General features: G+C 57.0%; 1 protein-coding gene across 1 annotated transcript; it reads left to right on the forward strand.

The window, feature by feature from the left end:
- Positions 1-19811: 19811 nt before the first annotated feature.
- Positions 19812-20570, forward strand: LOC311170403 (uncharacterized protein; the record flags this gene model as incomplete). Its single annotated transcript, XM_084232767.1, has 2 exons — positions 19812-20257; positions 20396-20570. 2 exons carry the CDS (start codon positions 19812-19814, stop codon positions 20568-20570), a joined length of 621 nt encoding a protein of 206 aa, XP_084088893.1.
- Between the last annotated feature and the right edge of the window lie 282 nt (positions 20571-20852).

Here is a 20852-nt window from a genome sequence, read left to right on the forward strand (position 1 = left end):
GCCCTCGCATCCGCACGGCAAGTAACGGGGAACAGATTGATGCCCAGTCGTCTCGCTCACGCATGGACACCCAGAAGATTGGGAAACTGGAGCCTCCTGTCCACTGTCCTCCCAGGATGAGCAGAGCTGACCCAGCTGGGGGGCACCAGCAGTGTCTGGGGTGGGAGGAGCACGGTGAGGTCTGGCTGGGTGGAAGGGTGAGGGGCGCTTCGGTTAAAACTGGGCAAGAGGGGGGTCTCCCTGGAGGTGCAAGTGGTTAAGCACCGCACTATGAAGCAATCCACAGCCTCTGCAGCCCAAGTTCGATCCCTGGCCAGGGAGCAACCCACAGGGCGCCGCAGACCTCTCCTGTCATGCCCACTGCTTCCCTCAGCAGTGTATTTCGGTCGTCTGCCTGTTCTGCTCCCCACTCTGTCTCTGGTGAATCCTCTCACCCCCGCACCTCTGGCCTGTGCCCCAGTTCTGGTGTGCATAAATACATGAATCTTTAAAAATAAAATAAAATAAAACTGGGCAAGAGTCACCGATTGGTGCAATCAGCCAGGAGAGGATTTCAGGGCGAGTATTCGGAAGGGATCTTCCAGCTACTTGCGGACACGTGGCGCTGGGGGGGAAATTCCTGCGCGGACAGGTGAGGCTTTGTGCCTGGGAGCAGGGTCCTGGGAGGTGGAGACACACTGTGGAAGACACCGCAAAGGTCAACCCCCCCCCCACTGGCTCTGGGGCGCTCTGTCCTGTCCCCAGTGAGTGCCTAGCCCTGGCGGCTGCATTTCCAACCAACAGGCCACGCACTGGCATCGTTAAAAAGGGAAATAGCGAGCCCGGGGTCGGGTGCCCAGGCCGGCCGTCTCCCTGGAATGCAGGCCTGACTGGCCAGCGCCGGGAGAGGAACCTTTCCCGTCCCCTGTGGGAAGGAGATAACCTTCCACCAGCCCCTTCTCCACACCCTTGGGCCTGTTACCCAAGCCTGGAGTCACTCCGCTCCCCTTATCTGCCCCTTCGCCTAGAAAAGCCTTTCCCCACGTGTGGCTTTGGGAGCGACCGTCCACCTGCCCGGTGGGAGGCTGTGGATCAAGGCCACTAAATACAGCCAGTGCCCGTCTTGGTTTTTTATAGACTTATTTTATTTATTTATGATACAAGAACTGGGGTGCAGACCAGAGGTGCGGGGAGGGAGTGGGTGAGAGGACGCCCAGAGACAGGGTGGGGAGCAGAGCAGGGGAATTGACTGAAATCCGCTGCCGAGGGGAGCAGCGGGAGGCAGGAGAGGCCTCCTGCTGCGCCGTGAGGTCAGCTCCCTGGCTGAGACCCAAAGCCGCAGTGGCTGGCGAGCTTGACAGCGCTGAGACTGTCACCCCTGCACACCGGGGAGGCCCCAGCCAGCGCCATCTGTAAAATGAGCTCAGGGGGATTTAACCACTGTGATCTCGTCAGCCCCATTGGGTTTCTCCTCTACGAGGAGCAAGTTTTGACACTCTCTGTGCCCAGTGCCCTGTGTTTTGGGTAATTTTTAAATTCCATTTTCTTCTGGGGGAGCACGTGAGGTTCACACTGTGAGGGAACCCCCACCCCCGCTCCAGCAGACAAGAGAGCAAAGTCGCCGCAGAGGCTCGCGGGATGGGAAACAGCCGGTGAGAAGCTGCCGCCTGTGGGTGAAGTCGGTGTTTCAAGCCCCAGTGAAGGCCAAGGAGCCAGAATAAGAGGCCGGGAGAGCAGAGCGGGCACCGGCCTGGCCCTCGGGGAGCATCTTCAGAAGGGAGAGGTTAAGTCTCAGCAGGCCGTCCTCCGTCCTCCGTCCTCCGTCCTCCGCATCGGAATAGCTTTAAGCTGGAAACAAAACAAAAACACCCCAGCACTGGAAGCCCCTGCGGTCCCCAATAGCTGCGCCCTTAATGTCGTGACTCACTGTCCCTGCCTTTATAAACGAAATTCAAACGTTATTGGAACAGCTGGCGCAGACTGAAACCTGTTGGACGGCCTCCTGGGTTCAGTCCTCACTTGGATTTTCTAATAAACCCTTTGTCCAATTATCTAATAAACCCTTTGTCCAATTATCTGCCGAGGCCTTCACTACAGTCAATGATAGTGTCCAATGAAAAACCAATCCAGACTCGGTAGAGGCAGACTTTACTGGAACAGAAGCCGTGGGCGGTGGGGGGACTTGCAGAGGGAAGGCGGTGCCTTAAGGGCCAGGCAAGGGGGTTCTTCCGTGGGGAGGCGGGCGGCGGAGGAGGAAGGGTCTCCCCCCGCCCAGCTTATTCTCAGGAGGGGCTGTCTGCAGGCTCAGGCCAAAGTGCAGGGGCCTGCCAGGAGGAGGGGGCCTCGACTGGGCAGCCGGCCTCGGCTCTGAGGACGGACGCGCCGGAGGAGCGAGCCGCCGAGCTGATGTTTATAAGGCCGAGGACGGAACCGGGGCCGTGTGTCTGAGCCGGCCTCGGTCAGCAAGGGCGTCTGGGCATCTCGGGGAGTTTTATGACGAGGGGTCATCCCTGGCTGGAAGCCAAAAGCCAGAGCACTGAGAAGCACGGGGCTGGCTCCTGACTGGCAGGTAGTCACTGGCCTTTTCACGAGATGCAGCAGAAAATACCCCTGACTGAAAATTAGGAACAAGTGCAGTTAAGCCCTAACCGCCCTCCTGCATTTCCTCTCTAGGACTGACTGTTGATTCGCTGGCCCGCACCCCCTCTTCCCTCCCGCTGATGATCCCTGAACTGGCTGCACCTGGTCCTGGGTGCTGAGGGTGCCCCGGGCTCTGTCCCTTTTCTGCCCGAGGATGTGGCATCAGAAACGAGGTCCGCTGGTGGCTGAGACACGGCCTGCGGGGAAGTCAGGCCCTGGGCCCTGGGCCCGACTGCCAGTGCCTCCTTGTGCGGCCAGCACCCCCTCACACTCCTTCCCCCTCAGAGCCCCAGCTCCCACGATCTGGAAACGGGGTTCACGGCGGCCACCCCTCCAGCTCCCTTCATGGCCGTCTCAAATAAAACTCCTCATGTAAAGACAACGCTGAGGTTCCGAGTCTGCCTTTCTAGGAAGGGAAAGACACTTACTCCTTTGTGCAGCACCCACCCCAAGCCCCAGAGGCCCCTCCCGGCCCCTCCCAGCCCCACCCGGCCGCCGTCTGCAGTCTTAGTTCTGTAGTGTGAAGACAAAGGTTTTTTGAAGTTTCTCTTTTTTTAAAAAAAAAAGATTTTATTTATTTATTTTTGCATAGTCGAACTGGGGTGCAGGCCAGAAGTGTGGGGGTGAGCAGACTACCAGAGACAGAGCGGGGAGCACAACAGGCAGACCGACTGAAATCCACTGCTGAGGGAGCAGCCGGGGGACAGGAGAGGTCTGCTGCGCCCTGCGGGTAGCTCCCTGGCCGGGGATCGGGGACCCAGCTCAGGCCGTAGGGGTGACAGCGCTGAGACTTAACCCCTGGGCCACCAGGGAGGCCCTTTTAAGTTCTGACCTGGAAGAGAGGGAGAATTATATTCACTGTCGGGTTTGTGCGACACAACGGGCTCTACTTGCAGCCGAGGACTCGCATCTTGAAAGAGCATTAATGTGTTACACGCACGGGAAAAAATGATCATGTTGTTGATTTTCTAAAACTTCCGAAGCAGGGTCCAGGCAGCCACCCCAGCGCCCCACAGGCCCCTGGACCCACAGGCATCGGCCACATTGTCCGGCCACCCGAGGGCAGATCACCGGAGGAAACAGCCAAGTGTGCCCACAGCATGCACCTCGTCCGCCTCGTTACACACCCGTGATGGACCCGGGTGCCTGCGCGGGGCCCAGACCCCCACCGTCCATGGAACCCACCCCACGCGGTGTGTCCTGAAGCCCAGCCTCAGCCTCAGTGGGGCCCTCCGGGCAACGGCTTCACTGTGTCTGATTCTCCGGGCTGCACGCGCTGGCTCCAGAGGGCACGGCCCCAGCCTCACAGACAGAACGTTAGAACCTTGGTCCTTCTCACCCGGTTTGCAGGGGAGTTTACGCAACATTGATGCCCCTTTGTGCGCCTTGTGGCCTCTTATTTTTGACACCTTAGGAGGCTCTTGTCTTCCATTAGTGATTCACCAGGAGGCTGCCCCCGGCATCCCCGCCCAGCCTGGCTGCAGGTCATTCCAGGCCACGTGATTCCAGGAAAAAGAAACTTCCTTTTTGTAAAACAGCAACAGATCTAGTGTTTCACAACAAAAACATCAGCGAAAAGCAAGTGTGAGTGCTTATGCTACTAGAAATTATATCAGAACTTAAATAGGGGGCCTGCCTGGTGGCGCAGGGGTTATGTCCCAGCACTATGAAGCTGTCCGCAGCCGCTGCAGCACGAGTTCGATCCCCAGCCAGGGAGCTACCCACATGACGCAGCAGACCTCTCCTGACTCCCGCTGCAGTGGATTTCAGTCAATCCACCTGTTCTGCTCCCCACTCTGTCTCTGGTGAGTCCTCTCACCCCCTGCACTTCTGGCCTGTATCCCAGTTCTTGTATGCATAAATAAATAAATCTTAAAAAAAAAAAAAAAAGAACTTAAATAGGAAGCATCTAATCTTTCCTAGGGATGATTTATTTTGGGGGGTCACTTTCTTTTTTTTTTTTTTGAATTTTAAAATAGTGAACCTTTAATAACACCTATTATCTCCCTGTGCACATATTACTACCTTTTTTGAAATATCCTTTTCCTCTAATATATTCTACTGTCTCTTATCCTTTTTTTAATTATTATTATTTTTATTTTAACATTTATCATTTTTTACATTTTTTAGACAATATTTGCTTCCCCCCACCTCCTCAGGTGGAGTCCCCATAGAGTTTCCTTCCCCAAGACACCCGTGCACCATCACCTCAGTCCCCTGGGTTGCTCCCTCCCTCCCTCTGATCCCTCTCCCGCCTCCTCCCCTGCAGGATGTCTCTGGTTTACAATCGTCTGTTTTTGCTTTTTTGTGTTTGTACTGTTATTATTTTTTTTTTTTGCACTGATGTCTTATTTGGGTCCCCTATATTCCTGCTATAAGTGAAACCATCCGATATTTTCCTTTTCCCTTCTGGCTTATTTCACTGAGCATAATTCCTTCCAGCTCTGTCCATGTTGCTGCAAATGGCATGAGTTAATCTTTTTTGATTGCTGAGTAATATTCCATGGTGTACATGTGCCACATCTTCTTGATCCAGTCATCTATTTTGGGGCATTTGGGTTGTTTCCAGGTGTTACCTATTGTAAATAGGGCTGAAATAAACATAGGTGTACAGGTGTTCTTTTGAATCACTGTTTTCGTGTCCTTTGGGTAGATCCCTAGGAGTGGAATTGCCGGATCGTACGGTAGCTCCATTTTTAGTAGACTGAGGACCCTCCACACAGCTCTCCACAGTGGTTGGACCAGTTTGCACTCCCACCAACAGTGCAGGAGAGTTCCTTTTTCTCCACACCCTTGCCAACATTTGTTGTTGCTTGTTTTTGTGATATTGTTATAGGACAGAAGAGGGGTAGCCCAAGCCCCGCAAACCTGCCTATTCTAAATGGGTTCTGCCATCCGCCGCATCAACACAAAACATAGGAGACTTTAATGGGAAGGAACTTTAATAAAACTAGGAAACAAGACAGGAAAGGCAAAGAGTCTAGTTTCTAAATGAAGCACCCAAAGTTACCCGTCCCCTCGTGGGTAAAAGTCCATCCATATGGGATCGGCCCAGAGCAAGGCCCCAAAGCCTGCCCCAAGTCTAAAGCATCTTCCAGTGGGGACCCACAGAAAAGGGTCAGAAACTACCAGACAAGCCCGGAAGGAAAAGAGCAAAATCAACACCAAGATAAAAGCTGCCATGGTCACCTCTCCACGGGTCTCACCCACATCTGTGTCACCCCGTCCACGACCACAAGACAAGCGCAGTTTCTTCACGTGTCTCTAGGCTCCATGCGCCTCCTCCAGGTCTCCTGGCTCCATCCTGCTTCCTTCCTCAGTCTCTTCTGCAGCTTCTCCTCTCCCTGCTCAGCTCCACCCTCCCTTGGGTGGGGCAGGGAACCTCCCCCTTTCCTGGGGACCACCCTGTTACAATATGTGCCATTCTCACTGGTGTAAGGTGGTATCTCAGTGTGGTTTTGATTTGCATTTCCCTGATGATAAGGATGTTGAACATTTTTTCATATGCCTGTCGTCCATTTGCATTTCCTCTTTGGAGAAATGTCTTTTGAGTTCTTCTGCCCATTTCTTGACTGGATTGTTCATTTTATTTTTGTTGAGCCGTGTGAGTTCTTTGTACATCTTTGTGATCAGTCCCTTATCAGTTGACTGGGGTGCAAAGACTTTTTCCCAATCAGCGGGATGTCTCTCTGTTTTGGTTAATGTCTCTTTGGCTGTGCTGAAGCTTTTCAGTTTGATGTAATCCCAGGGGTTTATCTTTGCCTTCACTATCACTGCTTTGGGTGATGAGTCTTTAAAGATGTTTCTGAGATGTATGTCTTGTAGTGTTTTACCTAAATTGTCTTCTATATATTTTATGGTTTCAGGTCTTATGTCCAGTTCTCTTATCCATTTGAAGTTGATTTTTGTGCACAGTGAGAGGGAGTGGTCTAGTTTCATTTTTTTGCATGTGGAGGTCCAGTTTTCCCAGCACCATTTATTGAACAAACTGTCTGTGTTCCATTGCATGTTCTTTGCTCCTTTGTCAAAGATCAGTTGTCCATATAAGTGTGGTTTTATTTCTGGGCTCTCTGTTCGATTCCTTTGGTCTATATGTCTGTTTTTGTTCCAAAACCATACTGCTTTAATTATTATGGCTTTGTAGTATAGCTTGAAGTTTGGAAGTGTGATACCCCCTTTCTCCTTTGTTTTCATCAGTAGGGCTTTGGCTATTTGTATTTTTTTGTGGTTCCATATGAATTTCATCAGTATTGGTTCTATTTCTTTGAAGAATGTCATCGGGATTTTTATTGGAATAGCATTGAATCTGTAAATTGCTTTTGGGAGGAGGTCACTTCCTTTAGGGGAACATGCAGGATGGTGAGGATGGGAGGCTTCGCTGTCTTGGCAGGGTTAGTGCGGCTTTGCTTGGCTGTGGTTTTCGGTTGCTACTTTCACATTGTCTGCTTAAGCGCTTTTCTGCTTAAACAGTATAAATGACTGTTCTGTTTGTGTTGTTGGTCAAATTTGTCTTGGGTCGCTGGGCTATTTAGAGAGTAATGTATGGGTAGGATTTTTGGTTGAGAATTTTTCTTCTAATAACTAAACCTGAAACTTCACGACACTGGAGCTCACGTGTGCGGCCAGGACCCTCCCCGTGAGAAGGGTGGGCGGGTGGCAGCCTGGTGCCCAGGAGTGCCCCAGCACTGCATGAGAACCCCATGGACTGGGGCATCCACAGAATTCTCTCAAGGTAAGCATACTTAAATTGTTGGGTTAGGAGACCTTCTAGAACATTGTCTATACTCATCAGTAATGCATAGATGTTGATCTTTTCTAAGGGGGCATAAATGAAAGCTTAATGTACCTTTCTGGGCCAAGTTGAAAATTTACTTCTCTCCATGTTTGTTGTTATTGTCATGCATTACTACAGAATGAAAATGGGTGGATGTTGGCAGAACTCTGGATTTTTTGCCCTAATTAAGTTCACTGGGATCAAAAGAGATAGTGAGTTAAAAAAAAAAAAATACAGATTCAATGCCATCCCTATCAAAACTCTAATGGCCAAAGAACAAAACATACTAAAATTTATATGGAACCACAAAATAGCCAATACCAAAAGCAATTTTGAGAAAAAAGAAAAAAAAATGGAGGCATCATGTTCCTGGATATTAAACTAGGCTATAAAGCAATAGTAATTAAAACAGATGGTCAGCAGACGTGGGGAAGTGTTCACCCTCACTTCTTATTAAGGAAGTGCAAATCCCAACCACGGGAAGTGTCATTTCACACCGTGAGAATGGCTTGTGTCAAAAAGACAGCAAGAGTTGGCAAGGGTGTGGATGAAGAGGAACTCAGACACTTTACACACTGCTGGAGGGAATGCAAATTGATGCAGGCATTTAGAAAGCAGTAGGAGCTTCCTCAAAAAAACCTAAAAATAGGCCTCGCCTCTGATCCAACAGTCTCACTTCTGGGGATCTAGGAGCATGAAATCACCCACGTGAAGAGTCGTACGCGCCACAGTGTTTATTTGCTATATCCAGGGTGTGGGAGCAGCCCCAGTGCTGCGGATAGAGGAATCAGGAAGACGTGGTCTGTCCACACAGCGGATGCTATTCAGCTCTAAGGAAAGGTGAAATTTTGCCATTTGCAGCAAAATGGAAGGAACTCAACGGGGTGATGCCAAGTATCGTCCGTCAGCAGGAGAAAGACAAACACACGGTGGTCTCACCTGTATGTCAATGTAAGGAATGAGGCGGAAGAATGGACAAAACAAGGCAAAAACAAAAAAAAAAAAACAAAAAAAAACACAGTGGACGCCGGCGATTGAATTGAGGCTTCCCGAGGTGAAAGTGTGGGGCCGGGAGGAAGAACGGAGAGGGTGTAATGGATGGTAGTGGGTGTTTTTGTTTTTATTTGTTTTTCTGTTTTTGGCCCTTTTTAAAAGAAAAACATCAAATGTTAGAATGATGACTATCTATAAAAAATAAAATAAAAGGATCAAAGGACACAAGTGCAGTACCCCCTTGGGCTGAAAGAGGAGCAGAAGCTTCCAGAATGTGGAGGCGGAGAAGGTCCACCCAGGTGCGGCTGTAAAACTCTTTGATACCTGCTCGGGGCCCTGGGGCTCTGAGATAAGGGGCTCCCCGCAAGCCTGTGGGACCTTTGGCCACCTGTTTCACCTCAGCATGACCTGGCGCGCCCAAGTGACCAGCCCTTCTGTGCCATGAAGGAGGCCTGAGACAGACCCCTGCCTGGAAGTAGGACGTCAGCCTGCAGGGAGCGGGGCTGCCCGCCGCCCGGGGCCCCGTGAGGGCCAGCCGTGGGCCTGGACGCCGCTGCCCCCGCCAGCAGTCCACGCTGGGGCTGCTCTGGGCTGACATGGTGAGACCTCAAGCTAAGGAAAATGAAAGCGACGTTTGCAGGGCGGATCCCCTTCAGCAAATGCCGCATCACGCCGGCCCCCGCGCCCGCCACATCCCGCATGTGAGCACCCCTTGGGTTGAGAGAAACAGATGCAGGGAGGAGGGGTGCAGGGGCAGGAAGGCACAGAGAAGGCTCGCTATGGATCCGGGCGGACGGGTAAAGGAGAGTCCTGGTGCCCTCGGTGGCTTTTCCGGGCTTTTCATGATCTTTCAGCGCCACCTGCGGTGAGGTAGTCGGGGCCAAGGGGGGCTGCCTGGGCCCTGGCCTCTCCGCCGCTCTCCACTGCACTCAGCCTCTGCTGATGCCCTTATGTGCTCAGTCCCCGGCTCAGGTGCGCCCACTCACGCACGCCCGCGCCACAGCCCGGGTGTCCACCGTCAGGCCCGCGTGCCCCACGCCCACACCCCCCAGCGCCTTCTGCGTCCAAGGCCGCAGGTGATGGCCACAGAGGCCCACGGCGCAAAGGCCCGAGCACCTTCACCTCCCTGCACAGGCTAAGGGAACACGGCCTCTTGGATCATTCACAAGGAGGCGGGCCGCGGGGACTCGCCATCTGGCGCCCCCCAGGGTCACTGTTTCAAGCAGGAATCATCCACGGCCATAAAGTTGTCTTTGGGTAAAAATCCGACTGGAAGCAGGATGTTTGCTTCGTCTGAGGATCTGCCCACAGACACTATTAGCTCTGGGAGTGGGGGAACAGCGACCGGATGGCCGCTGAACCCCCAGACAGCACCTCAGCCAGGTGACCCCGGGGAACAGGACGCAGCTAGCTTGGGAGTGCCTCCTGACACGACGCCCTCGGGAGGACGGCTCACCGCTGTGGCATTGCTCCCCAAAACGCACGACCGATTAGTCACGCAGACACACCAGGAAGCGCACGTGCACGGACATGTACCGGGGAGCTGACCGGTCTCCCTCAAAAGAATCATGACCATAGAGTCCCCCCAACTTTCCCTGAACACCCCAGCCCCCCAGCCCTGTGGACCTGCAAATCCCCTGAACTGCGCAAAGCCCAGAACCCCCTGCACAGGGGCTATGGAGGTGGGGGCAGGGGCTCGCAGGAGGGGCCTCTGTCCTGGGCAGAGGCCCCTCTTGTGAGCCCCCCCACCAGAGCGGCGGGTGTAGGGGATGGGGGCCTGGCTGGAAGTCTTGGTTCATCTGCGCTGTGGACCTGGGGGGTCCCCGAGGCCCTTCTTGACCCCCCTCCTCCCTGCACTGACGGCCCAGCCCAGGGCTGCCCGGGGAGAGGGTGCTGCTTGGGCGGTGGGGCACCAGTGCCCTCTGTCCTTCATGAGTCAGGGCTGAGCTGGGTCAGGTCATGTCCACTGGACCCGGGAAAGCAGCTTCCTCCACACCCCACAGGTGCAGGCGCTGAGCGGGCCGGCTGAGAAGGGGCCGCCGCTCGTCTTCATCTGAGGTCCACCGAGAAGCCACGTGACACGGTGGGCTCCAAGGGGCTGCCCAGGCCCCTGGCCTCGAGTGGATGGTGCTCCCCTACACCCCCACAGCTGTGCTCCTACTGGGGCTTCCCAGAGGAGGATGAGGAGCACCTCTGAGTCCCCACGCCAGGTGTCAAAGGGCACAGAGGCAGCACCCTCGTGTCTGCAGGCAGCTAGAAGGCCACTGGGGACGGTGGGGCAAAGCCCAGTGTCCATGCGGGTGCTGGGGGGGGGTGCAGTGGTCACCACAGAGACAGGTCAGCTCCCAGAGCAATGCATGATGCCGGGGTCCTCTGTCCAGGCCCTCCCCTCTCCCTCCTCCCCCTCTCCTGCCTGTTTGTCCCTCCCCGCCTCCGTCTGTCACTCACGACGCTGACCGCTGACCGGAATATGCCACCCTGGGGCCAGCGCAGCCGCCAAACCACCTAAACAGGGAGCCGGGCCAGAGCCCGAGGGCCGAGGCCGGTGTGTACTTTCTGGGCAGGGAAAGGGCTGCGGGCACCACCCGGGACCCTCTGGCCCAGTGGCTTCGTGCCTGGCATCCTCGGGGGAGGCCACCTCCACCTCTGTTGATCTCTTCTTATTCATTTATTTAGACAGCTTCGGGGGTTGGCGCCGTGCGTGATTCCAGGGAACGAGGTGACACGGCCTCACGTGGATGTGGCCACGCCCACCGCCCACAGTCCTTGCCACACCCACGGGGTTTGTCTTGGTGCTGCTGGCCCCTGCCTTTGCCTGTCTCTGTTTGGTCCACGCAGGAGTGAAGTCACCCCCGTTAGTCTGTCGTCTAACTTATTTCACCCGCCATCACCCACCCCACCCCCGGTTCCATCCATGCTGTCACACATGGCAAGACGCTATCTTTTTGACAGCCAAGTAGTATTCCACGGCGCAGAGACCACCTGCTCTGTCGCTGGGAGTGTCGACGCTTCCTCCCCCGGCTCCAGGTACGAGGCTCAGACGCCAAGTGCGTGAAGACTGAGAACCGAGTGGCTCTGCCACCGACCAGAGCCGGGATGCAGTGGCCAGAGCAGGGTACCCACCCGAGGGCCCTCCGCCAGCGGCCACGCCACCCCCACCACCACCACCGTTGGCTAAAACGCGCTTCCACGTCACCACGGAGTGGCCCTTCCCACAGCTCCAAGTCTTGCCCAGACCTTGGGACCCTGGACAGAGGAGAGAGCAGCGCTGACCCAGGGAGGGGTGAAGGGCCAGAGGCGGTGCTGGACAGATGGCGGGACAGTGGGGCCTGGGGACAGCCCGAGGGAGGCTGTGGGGGCAGCGGAGCAGCAGCCAGGGCTGCTCACGACCCCTGAAGGCGCCTGCTGACCGGGCAGGAGGAGGGGCACAGCCTCACTCAGGAGGGTGGGTCCTGGGTCGCCTGGTGCTAGGTCCCCAGCAGCCGCTCTGGGCTCCAGCCACCCACTCTCCAGAGGCCAGAGCTGCCGGGTTCCTGGAAGGAGCAGCCCCCCACAACTCGGCCCTCGCCTTCCAGTGGCTCCTGGTCCCCGTCACATATCTGGTTCTGGGGGCCTCATTGTCCCCACAGGCGCTGTCCTGGAGCGCCTGCGAGACACGGGCAGCAGGGGTCCTCGAGAGGTCCTTGTCACATGTGGGTGCCGTTTGGGGGAAGAAGGCAGGCTCCCCACTGCAGGGTGGGTGGGGGCTGCCTGTGGGACCCCCCCCAAGACCGCACTGCGTCTTCCAGCATGATGGGGGGTGACGGCGCTCTCCGGGTGGGGCGAGCCCCCAGGACGGCAGCCTGGCGCAGAGCTGTGGCCTCCCCAGCTTGCTGTGTGGTTCATCCGAGCCCCACGGGGCTCAGGTTTGCGTGCAGGGGAGGAGCGGGTCCCGGAAGCCGACCCAGAAAGACGAGGGGTGGGTTTCCCGGCAACCCCAGTCAGCCCTGAGCGGCAAGCTCGCAGGGTAGGATTAACAGGGTGGGCAGGGCCTGCAGGGGGCACTCAGCCGGGATAGCTCCGACCCTCTTCCCCACGGAGGACTCTCCTGGCCCGACGGTCCCCTGGGGTGTCCATCTGCCTGTGCGAGCATGTCCAGCATGCAGCATTCTCCTGCCCACGCGCCAGAAAGGGTGACGTTCCCATCCCTTTCAGGTGGAAATTCTATTCACACCCCCCCCACGAAGGGCAGGTGAGTTTAGGGTGAGACCCTGTGGTTTCTGCGAGACAGAGCCCCTCCCCCACCAAGTCGCGCAGGGGTTTGCACCCCAACACACACGGTGCAGGTGCAGCTTCCTCACACTCTCGCTCTGCCCCGGGCCCAACAGCGCCCCCATCCTCATCAACAGGACCAGGACAGCCACCCCCGGGGCTAACCTTGGACATCCCACCCACAGCACCCGCTGGGCAAACGGCCTCCTCCAGACCCACCCGGCCGCATTCCGGGCGCTGTGAGCCGGTCACCAGGTGAAGGGCCCTCGCCTCGGGGAGCCCGGCCCCAGGGCTGCCCACGGAGCCCCCACCTGCGCTGCTGGGAGGCAGGATCTGCGCTGGGGTGCCCAAGGACCCCGCTCTGCGGGTCTGCCTTGCCCCCATCCCACCTTCAGCCATCGGGGCTTCACAGCCCCCTAAATGGCAGCCACAGGATCCTTATTCCTATTCCTCACGGAGCCTGCTAGCAGCAGGTTCCCGGGGGTGAGGGAGGGAGGCGAGAGGCTGAGAGTCCCTCTCTGACACAGAGAACCCTTCAGAACCCCCACTCCCCGCCACATATCCCCAGGCTGTGCCATGAACCCCAGCCCAGGCCGGCTCCTGCCGCCACCTGCGCTGGTCTGAGCAGACCCGTCTCCCCGCTGGCGAGGGCAGCCGGGCTTGGCAGGAAAGGCCCCGTGCGCTCCGAGGCCCCCAGGAGGCGGACGCCCGGTTACTAGGCCGGGGGCTGCTGGGCGCCTCCCACTATCCCCAAGCGCCCGGCAGAGCACGAAAGGAGGCACACACTCACACACACACTCACACGAGACTCACACGCACACATTCACACACGAGACACACACACTCACACGAGACACAAACACTCACACACACATTCACACACGAGACACACACACTCACACACACACATTCACACACGAGACACACACACTCACACACTCACATAGGCACATGGGACCACCGGGCTGTCGCAAGCCTGGGAAGTCAGCCACAGTGAGACGCTCCGTTCTGCTCCTGTGTCTTAAAGCAAAATCACAGTGGGCAGCACTGGGTGGGGGGGGCACTCGGATGTGGCCCTGTGGCCCAGACAAGGCCCCCCCCTTGAGCCTGGTGTCGTGCTGGGGCCCAGGCTCCACATAGGAGGTGCACGCCACAGCCCAGGTGTCCCACCAGGGTACCCACGAGGCGGGCACGGGCGATGCCCGTCACAGGTCTCCAGCCGGTGCCAAGCATCAGGGAGGGCTTTAAATAGGGGACGCTACACTACAGTCAGGGTGGGGGCACAGTCGGGCCTGTGGGGGCGGAGCGACCAGACCATGGAGGCTTAGAGCCTCAATGTCAGGGCACCTGACGTCACCGGCGTCCACAGGGGGTCACGCTTTCTCCTCTCCAGGCTGCGGGGGACAGGCGCCTGGAAGCAGAGCCGAGGACTCCTGCCCCACGGCAGCTCTGGAGACCGGGCAGGGCGTGGCTGCACAGGGCCAGGCAGGAAGAGGGAAGCCTGGCTGGGCCCCAGCGCCCCCGAGTGCCCAACACACTCAGACTCAGGCAGCTGGGCCATAGCTGTCAGCCTGGCTGGGGTGTGGGGGGGGGTCGCGGGCAGAGGACTCCCCAAGGCTTGCAGTTGTGGCCGCAGCCTGAGAGTCCCCTTGCGAGGAGGGCGCAAGTCAGGGCTGATGGCAGCAGGCCCCGCCAGGCCGGGCGGGCTCAGGCAAGGTGGCGGGGAGCCGGCCCTACTCTGGGAAGCACCTGCAGCACAGCGAGGGCGCCGCAGTGCAGAAGGCAGCGCTGGAGAAGTGGAGACAGCGCGCTGGCTCTGGAGAGGCCCTGGGCACCTGCCGCTTGGCAACCCTGCGCCCAGCCACCGGGAGGGTGCCGCACAGGAAGACGCGAATTACCCCAGAAAGGAAGACTCAGACAGCGACAAGTTACCACTGTCTTCTGTTGCGTCTTTCTAGATTAAAAGACAATGATAGGGCCTCCCCGGTGGCGCAGCGGTTGAGTGCTGGGTTGCGAAGCTGCCCGCGGCCTCTGCGGCGCCGGTTTGATCCCCGGCTGCTCCCCGGCCACCAGAGGAGGGTCCCACATGGCGCGCAGACCTCTCCTGCCGCCCGCTGCTCCCCTCAGCAGTGTCCTTCGGTCCTTCTGCCTGCTCTGCTCCCCGCTCTGGCTCGGTGAATTCTCTCACCCTCCCGCGCTTCTGACTGTCCCCAGTGCTTGTATAAATAGATAGATAGATAGATAGATAGATAGATAGATAGATAGATAGATAGATAGATAGATAGATAAAAATCAGTTTAAAAAATAAATAAATAAATAAAAGACAATGATAAGTGGATGGATAATAGAGTAGATAGTGATCAACTGATGATTGATGGGTAGATAGATGGTAGGTAGGTAGGCAGGCAGATAGATGATGGATAGGTAAAATAATATCACAGGGAAAGTATAAGGCAAAAAGCAAGTCAGGGGGGAAAAGTTGTAGCTTACACCCCAGAAAATGTGCTACACCCCTATTATGTAAAAGCTGTCAACAATCAGAAAAGAAAAATCTAAGAAGTCAGCATTTTAAATGGGCAGGAGACAGGAAAGACAGTTCACAGAAAAAGAAATACAAGTGGCTTGGGCACACGAAAAGGTGTCCAAACTCATGTAAGAGAAAGGCAAACCTTTGAAAAACAGCAGCAGGGACTATTTCCTTGTCAGCTTAACAAGTCAAAAGCCTGACGCCACATTCCACTGGAAAAACTATGGAACAGGCACTCTATGTCGCTGCCTTTGGGAACGCAAGATGGAGCAACCAGCGGGGAATTGGACAGTATCTACCTACGTTCACACTGATCCAGTGAGACATATTCAGTCAATAACAGACTGCCTTCCAGGAGTTTACCCCAAAGAGACCCTGGAGACACCAGTTAGTGGCGTCTGCCATTTCCCTTCCCCGCGACGCAGCTCAGAACACCAGCTCGGCAGGCGGAGAACGCCCCTCAGCGGGCGCCCGGTTCCGCGAGGCGGCGCCGTGCCCTGCGGAGCCCTGTGCAGCCCTGGAAAGGCAAGAGGAAGGTCGCCACCTACAGGGAGGGGTCTCCGGAGTGAACTGGAGGTGCACATGCAGGTGCAGACCAGCGTGTCTAATAAGCCACCTTGTGTGCGAGAGCGAGGAGTAAGACACGCACACACAAGCTTTTTAAAAAGAAAGCAAACCCCAAACTTAGTGAGGCCTTTCCCCACGGGCAAAAGGACACAGGAGGGGTCAGGGGTGGAAGGCAGGTCTTGGGAGTGGAGCTTGCGCGGCTCTGGAGCTGGTTTAGACTCCAGGACCCCCCGTGAGGGGTGGTCCCTCGGGCGCGGCCTTGGCGTGCAGGAGCGGCCGGGCAGACCTGCGCCAGCCCGCAGGAGACACCTACTACGCACGCGGGCACTGGGGGGCTGACTGCTGACTGGCAGTCACTTTACAGGGGACGCAACCAGGGGCCCCGGCCTGAGGCCGAGGGAGGACGAGGCCTCCGGGGGGGGGGGCTGCCCATCCTGTCCTCGGCAGCCAGCCCTGCCTTGTGGGTGGTGGCGGGGTGTCTGCTGCAGATGGGGAAGGATGAGCGGGGGACATGCCTGCTGGCGTCCCCGAAGAAGCCACGGTCGGGTGTTTACAGGTTTCCTCGGTGAGAGGGTCCCGCCCCGAATGAAGGCCTTGCAGTCAAGGTGTGGGTGTGTGCGGAGCACGGGGCTCCAGCTGCAGCAGAACCCCGAGTCCTGACATCCCGACAGGCCGCGGCGAGAAGCGGCAGAGGCCGTTCAGCTTCCCAGGGCCCAGCGCATCCTGCCCAGCCCGGGAGCTGCGTCTGTGTCCCTGGTGTGCAGTTGCCAAGGACATCCTGGCAGTTGATACAACACCCGTGTCTGTTTCTAGGCTTCAGGGAAGGGGGTGTCGTACGGGCCGCCTCTAGAACCCCCCCACCCCAGGCCCAGCCCACCACAGGTCAGACAGTGACTCCAAAAATCTGGGGTGACAGAGGGGCATGTCTAAAGGACAGAGGGGCGTGTCTCCCATAACCCCCACCCAGGTGGCCCCGCAAAACCAAATGGGGGCCGTGGCAGGGGGGGTCACCCACCTCGTCCCAGGACCAGCTGTGCGTCTCCTCATTCCCCCCGCTGAGAAGTCAGCTTGTTGATCCGAGGTCTTTCTTCTTTCCTGCAAGGGTCAACGGCTGCCCTTGCCTGCCGGGCACCACCTTGCCGTGCCCGGATCTACAGGCTCGTTGTGTTTCTGTCCCCACTCATTTCAAACATGTTCTGGCGCCCCGCGTGGCCTCCTCTGTCCTGTTGTCATTTCCCGTGTGCTGTTGCGTTTCCAAGGGTTTGACTTTGGCGTCCATCGTATCAGGGAAGACATTTTGTGTGACTCCCGTCTTTTTTCTTTCTTTTTTGCTAAGAGCTGGGGTGCAGACCAGAGGTGCGGGGGGGTGAGAGGACTCACCAGAGACAGAGCGGGGAGCAGAACAGGCAGACCAGCTGAAACACACTGCTGAGGGGAGCAGCAGGGAGACAGGAGAGGTCTGCCGCGCCCTATGGGCAGCTTCGCGCCCGGGGATCGAACTCAGGCCGCAGGGGTGATAAAGCTGAGACTCACCCAGGCCACCACGGAAACCTGGTCTTTTTTTTTCATTTTATTCTGATTGGTTCTGTGGTCTGATCTGAAGCATGACCCAGGTGCACTTGACAAAAATGTGTGTGTCCTGTGTGTCCTGTTGACAGCTCTGTGTGTGCCTGAGAGGACATGCAAGGAAGCCCCGAATCACAGCTGATGTTAAGCAAATGCAAATGCAAACCACAACTCCAGGCCACTTCACACCCACAGGGTGGTTATAATCAGGAAAACAAAACAAAACCAGAAAATAACAAGTGTGGAGAGCGCAGGAGGAAATTGCAATCCTTGAACACTGCTTGTGTAAAAGGGCACAGCTACTGCGGAAAACAGTGGCATTTCCTCAAGGGTTAAACATAGAGCCAGCACATGACACAGCAATCCGGCTCCCGAGCGTCTACTCAAGGGAAGTAGGAAGAGGTGCTTGAGCAAATACTGGTGCAAAAACATCATCCAGGTAGCCAAGTGGCGTACGTCCACCGACTGAGGAATGAATAAATAAAAAGTGGTCCGTGTAGATGATGGAATATTACTCAAGTCATAAGAAGGAAGGAAGCCCTCATACATGCGACAGTGTCTGTGAACCTGGAAGATATCAGGTCAGGTGAAAGTCACACACAAAGGCCTCATGTTGTGAGACTCCCTTTATGTGAAACGTGCAGAACAGGAAAATCTAGAGAGACAGGAAGTAGAGCAGTGATTGACAGGGCCGGGGAGGGACTACTCAATAACACGGGATTTCTTTTTTTTTTTTTAAAGATTTATTTATTTATGCATACAAGACCTGGGGTACAGACCAGAGGTGTGGGGGGTGAGAGGATTCACCAAAGACAGAGCGGGGAGCAGAACAGGCAGACTGATGAAATACACTGCTGAGGGGAGCAGCGGGCGAGTCAGGAGAGGTCTGCTGCGCCATGTGGGATGCTCCCTGGCTGGGAGTCGAACTCATGCTGCAATGGCTGGTGATAGCTTCATAGGTTGCGTCTTAACCCCTTGCGCCACCAGGGAGGCCCAACACGGGATTTCTGTTGGAGAAATGAGAACATTCCAGAACTAGACGGTGGTTGTGGTTGTACGACATTGTGACTATATTAGAAGCCACTTTATACTGCACAATTTAAAATGGATAAAAAGATATAATGTGTTGTCACAATTAAAAAGAAAAACACCCGTAAGGGTCTGTGCAAGTCCACTTCAACAGTCCCCCGCAGCAGTGCTCACCAGTGCGCTCATCAGTCCCCCGCAGCAGTGCTGGATGGTGTCCGCGTGGTAAAACCTGTCAGGTGTTACTGGTGGGACATTTCTGTATTAATCAGAGAAACTGGGTAATAAGATCAAGTCCTTTCAAATGCGTTTGGAAACCTGAAAGCCTTGACCTCTGTGCTCCGCTTGTTCGCAGCTCACTCTTCAGTTGCCAGGGCTCCTTCCTTCTCCCGCCGGCTGCTCATCTACTGTGCAAATGGCAAATATTTCCCGGCAGTTCAATATCTTCAATTTGCAGCCAAAAGGGTTCCCTTGGGATTTGACTGACATGACTGACTGGGGGAGCAGAGGACCCCGGGCCCCGGCCCTGCCCGCCTGCAGCCGTGCTTCCAGTGGCCACGCGTGGTGTACGTCCTCTGGTCCACCTTTACCTTCTTGTTCACGCCCTACCTCTCCATGCTCCTCCTGGGCTCTTCTCAGGTGCTGCTGCCTTTCCCCAGATCTCACCCTGCGCCACGGACAGGGAGAAGCACCACGGGCATGTGCTGCTGGTCAGCTCTCGCGCCAGCAGGCACGGGCAGGCTCACTGTTGCTTCGGGCAGATGGAGAAAGGAGAGTCCCAGAGCCCTCGGTGGATTTTTCAGGCTTTAATGATCTCAGGGACCCAGGCAGGGAGGCAACACGGACGGGGGGAGGCTGGAAGGCAGGCAGGCAGTTGAGCCCCTCAGCCCCCCACAACTCTCTGCGCTCTTTCTCTGGCCTCTCTGACATTCTCTCACATCATCTCACGGCCTTGCCTCTTCTGTGTCCCACAGCGCATCCTCTGCTTGTTCCCCACCTCTAGGCTCAGGCGTGCACACTTACACACACCCACGCTCCAAGTGTCCACACTCACAGGCCCACATTCCCACCCACGCCCCCACGCGCCTCTGCATGAGCACCATCAAGGCCACAGGCGACAGCCGCAGAGGCCCGTGGCGCAAAAAGCCTGAGAAATTCATCTACCCAACAACCTCCCACCAGTGTCTCCACAGAGCTTTGCCTCCTCTTTCCCACTCAGGTTTCCTGGAGCCAGATAAAGAACAGATGGGGAGCAGCCCTGTGACAGCCACACACTTAACGAGCACGGACGGCCGGGAGAAAACACAGCACTAATGAGGGCCTCCGCATAGCTCCGCACCAACAAGGAAGAGGTGCACGTGAGCCTCGACGGGGCAACACAAACACCAGGAGGGGTATAAAAGGCGACAGCCCCGAGCACTGCACACACCCACACACCCACACACACACACACACACAAACGCACCCTCCCTCCTCCAGCTGCACGCCATGGCCGCCTCCACCCTGTCCGTCTGCTCCAGCGACCTGAGCTACGGCAGCCGGGTCTGCCTGCCCGAGTCCTCCTGGCAAGGGGACGACTACCCCGAGAGCTGCTGCGAGCCCCCCTGCTGCGAGCCCCCCTGCTGCACCCCCAGCTGCTGCGCCCCCGCCTCCTGCCAGACCCTGATGTGCGCCCCGGTGAGCTGCGGGTCCAGCTCCTGCGAGCCCTCGTGCTGCAGCTGCTCCCCCTGCCAGCAGGCCTGCTGCATGCCCGTGTGCTGCAAGCCCATGTGCTGCACACCTGTCTCGTGCACACCTGCCTGCTGCAAGCCTGTGTGCTGCACGCCCATGTGCTGCACGCCTGTCTCGTGCACACCTGCCTGCTGCAAGCCTGTGTGCTGCACGCCCATGTGCTGCACGCCCGTCTGCTGCAAGCCTGTGTGCTGCACACCCATGTGCTGCACGCCTGTCTCGTGCACACCTGCCTGCTGCACGCCCATGTGTTGTACACCCGTCTGCTGCAAGCCCGCGTGCTGTGTGCCTGTCTGCTCGGGGTCCTCCCCCTGCTCGGCCTCCTCCTGCTGCCAGCCCAGCCCCTGCCCCCCGCCCTGCTGCAAACCCTCCTCCTGTGTGTCCCTCATCTGCCGCCCCGTGTGCAAACCCGCCTGCTGCGCCCCCGCCCCCTCCTGCCAGCCCAGCTGCTGCCGCGGGGCCTCCTCCGTGTCCCTGCTCTGCCAGCCCGCGTGCCCCCGCTCCACCTGCTGCTGAGCCTCTCTCCTGCCTGGAGGGCTGCTGTCTGCCCCCAGCACAGCTCTCCCTGTGGGACCCCAGCCCCTCTGCTGGCGCCAGGACCTCCCCTTTCCACTAGGGGACACTCAGCTGCTGCTCAAGGGGATTCGAACCCTTTCCGAGACAAGAGGCCCACAGATCCCTCAGGATGGGGGACCGACGGCGTGACGGGGCCTACTCTGCAGGGCAGCTGCTGGCATCTGATGTGACAACGGTCAGTTGCTATAATCAATAAACGGTGTGTCAGACAACATGGCAGTG

This window comes from Talpa europaea, assembly GCF_964194135.1.
Source record: "Talpa europaea genome assembly, chromosome: 4".
NCBI classification, from domain to species: Eukaryota; Metazoa; Chordata; class Mammalia; order Eulipotyphla; family Talpidae; genus Talpa; species Talpa europaea.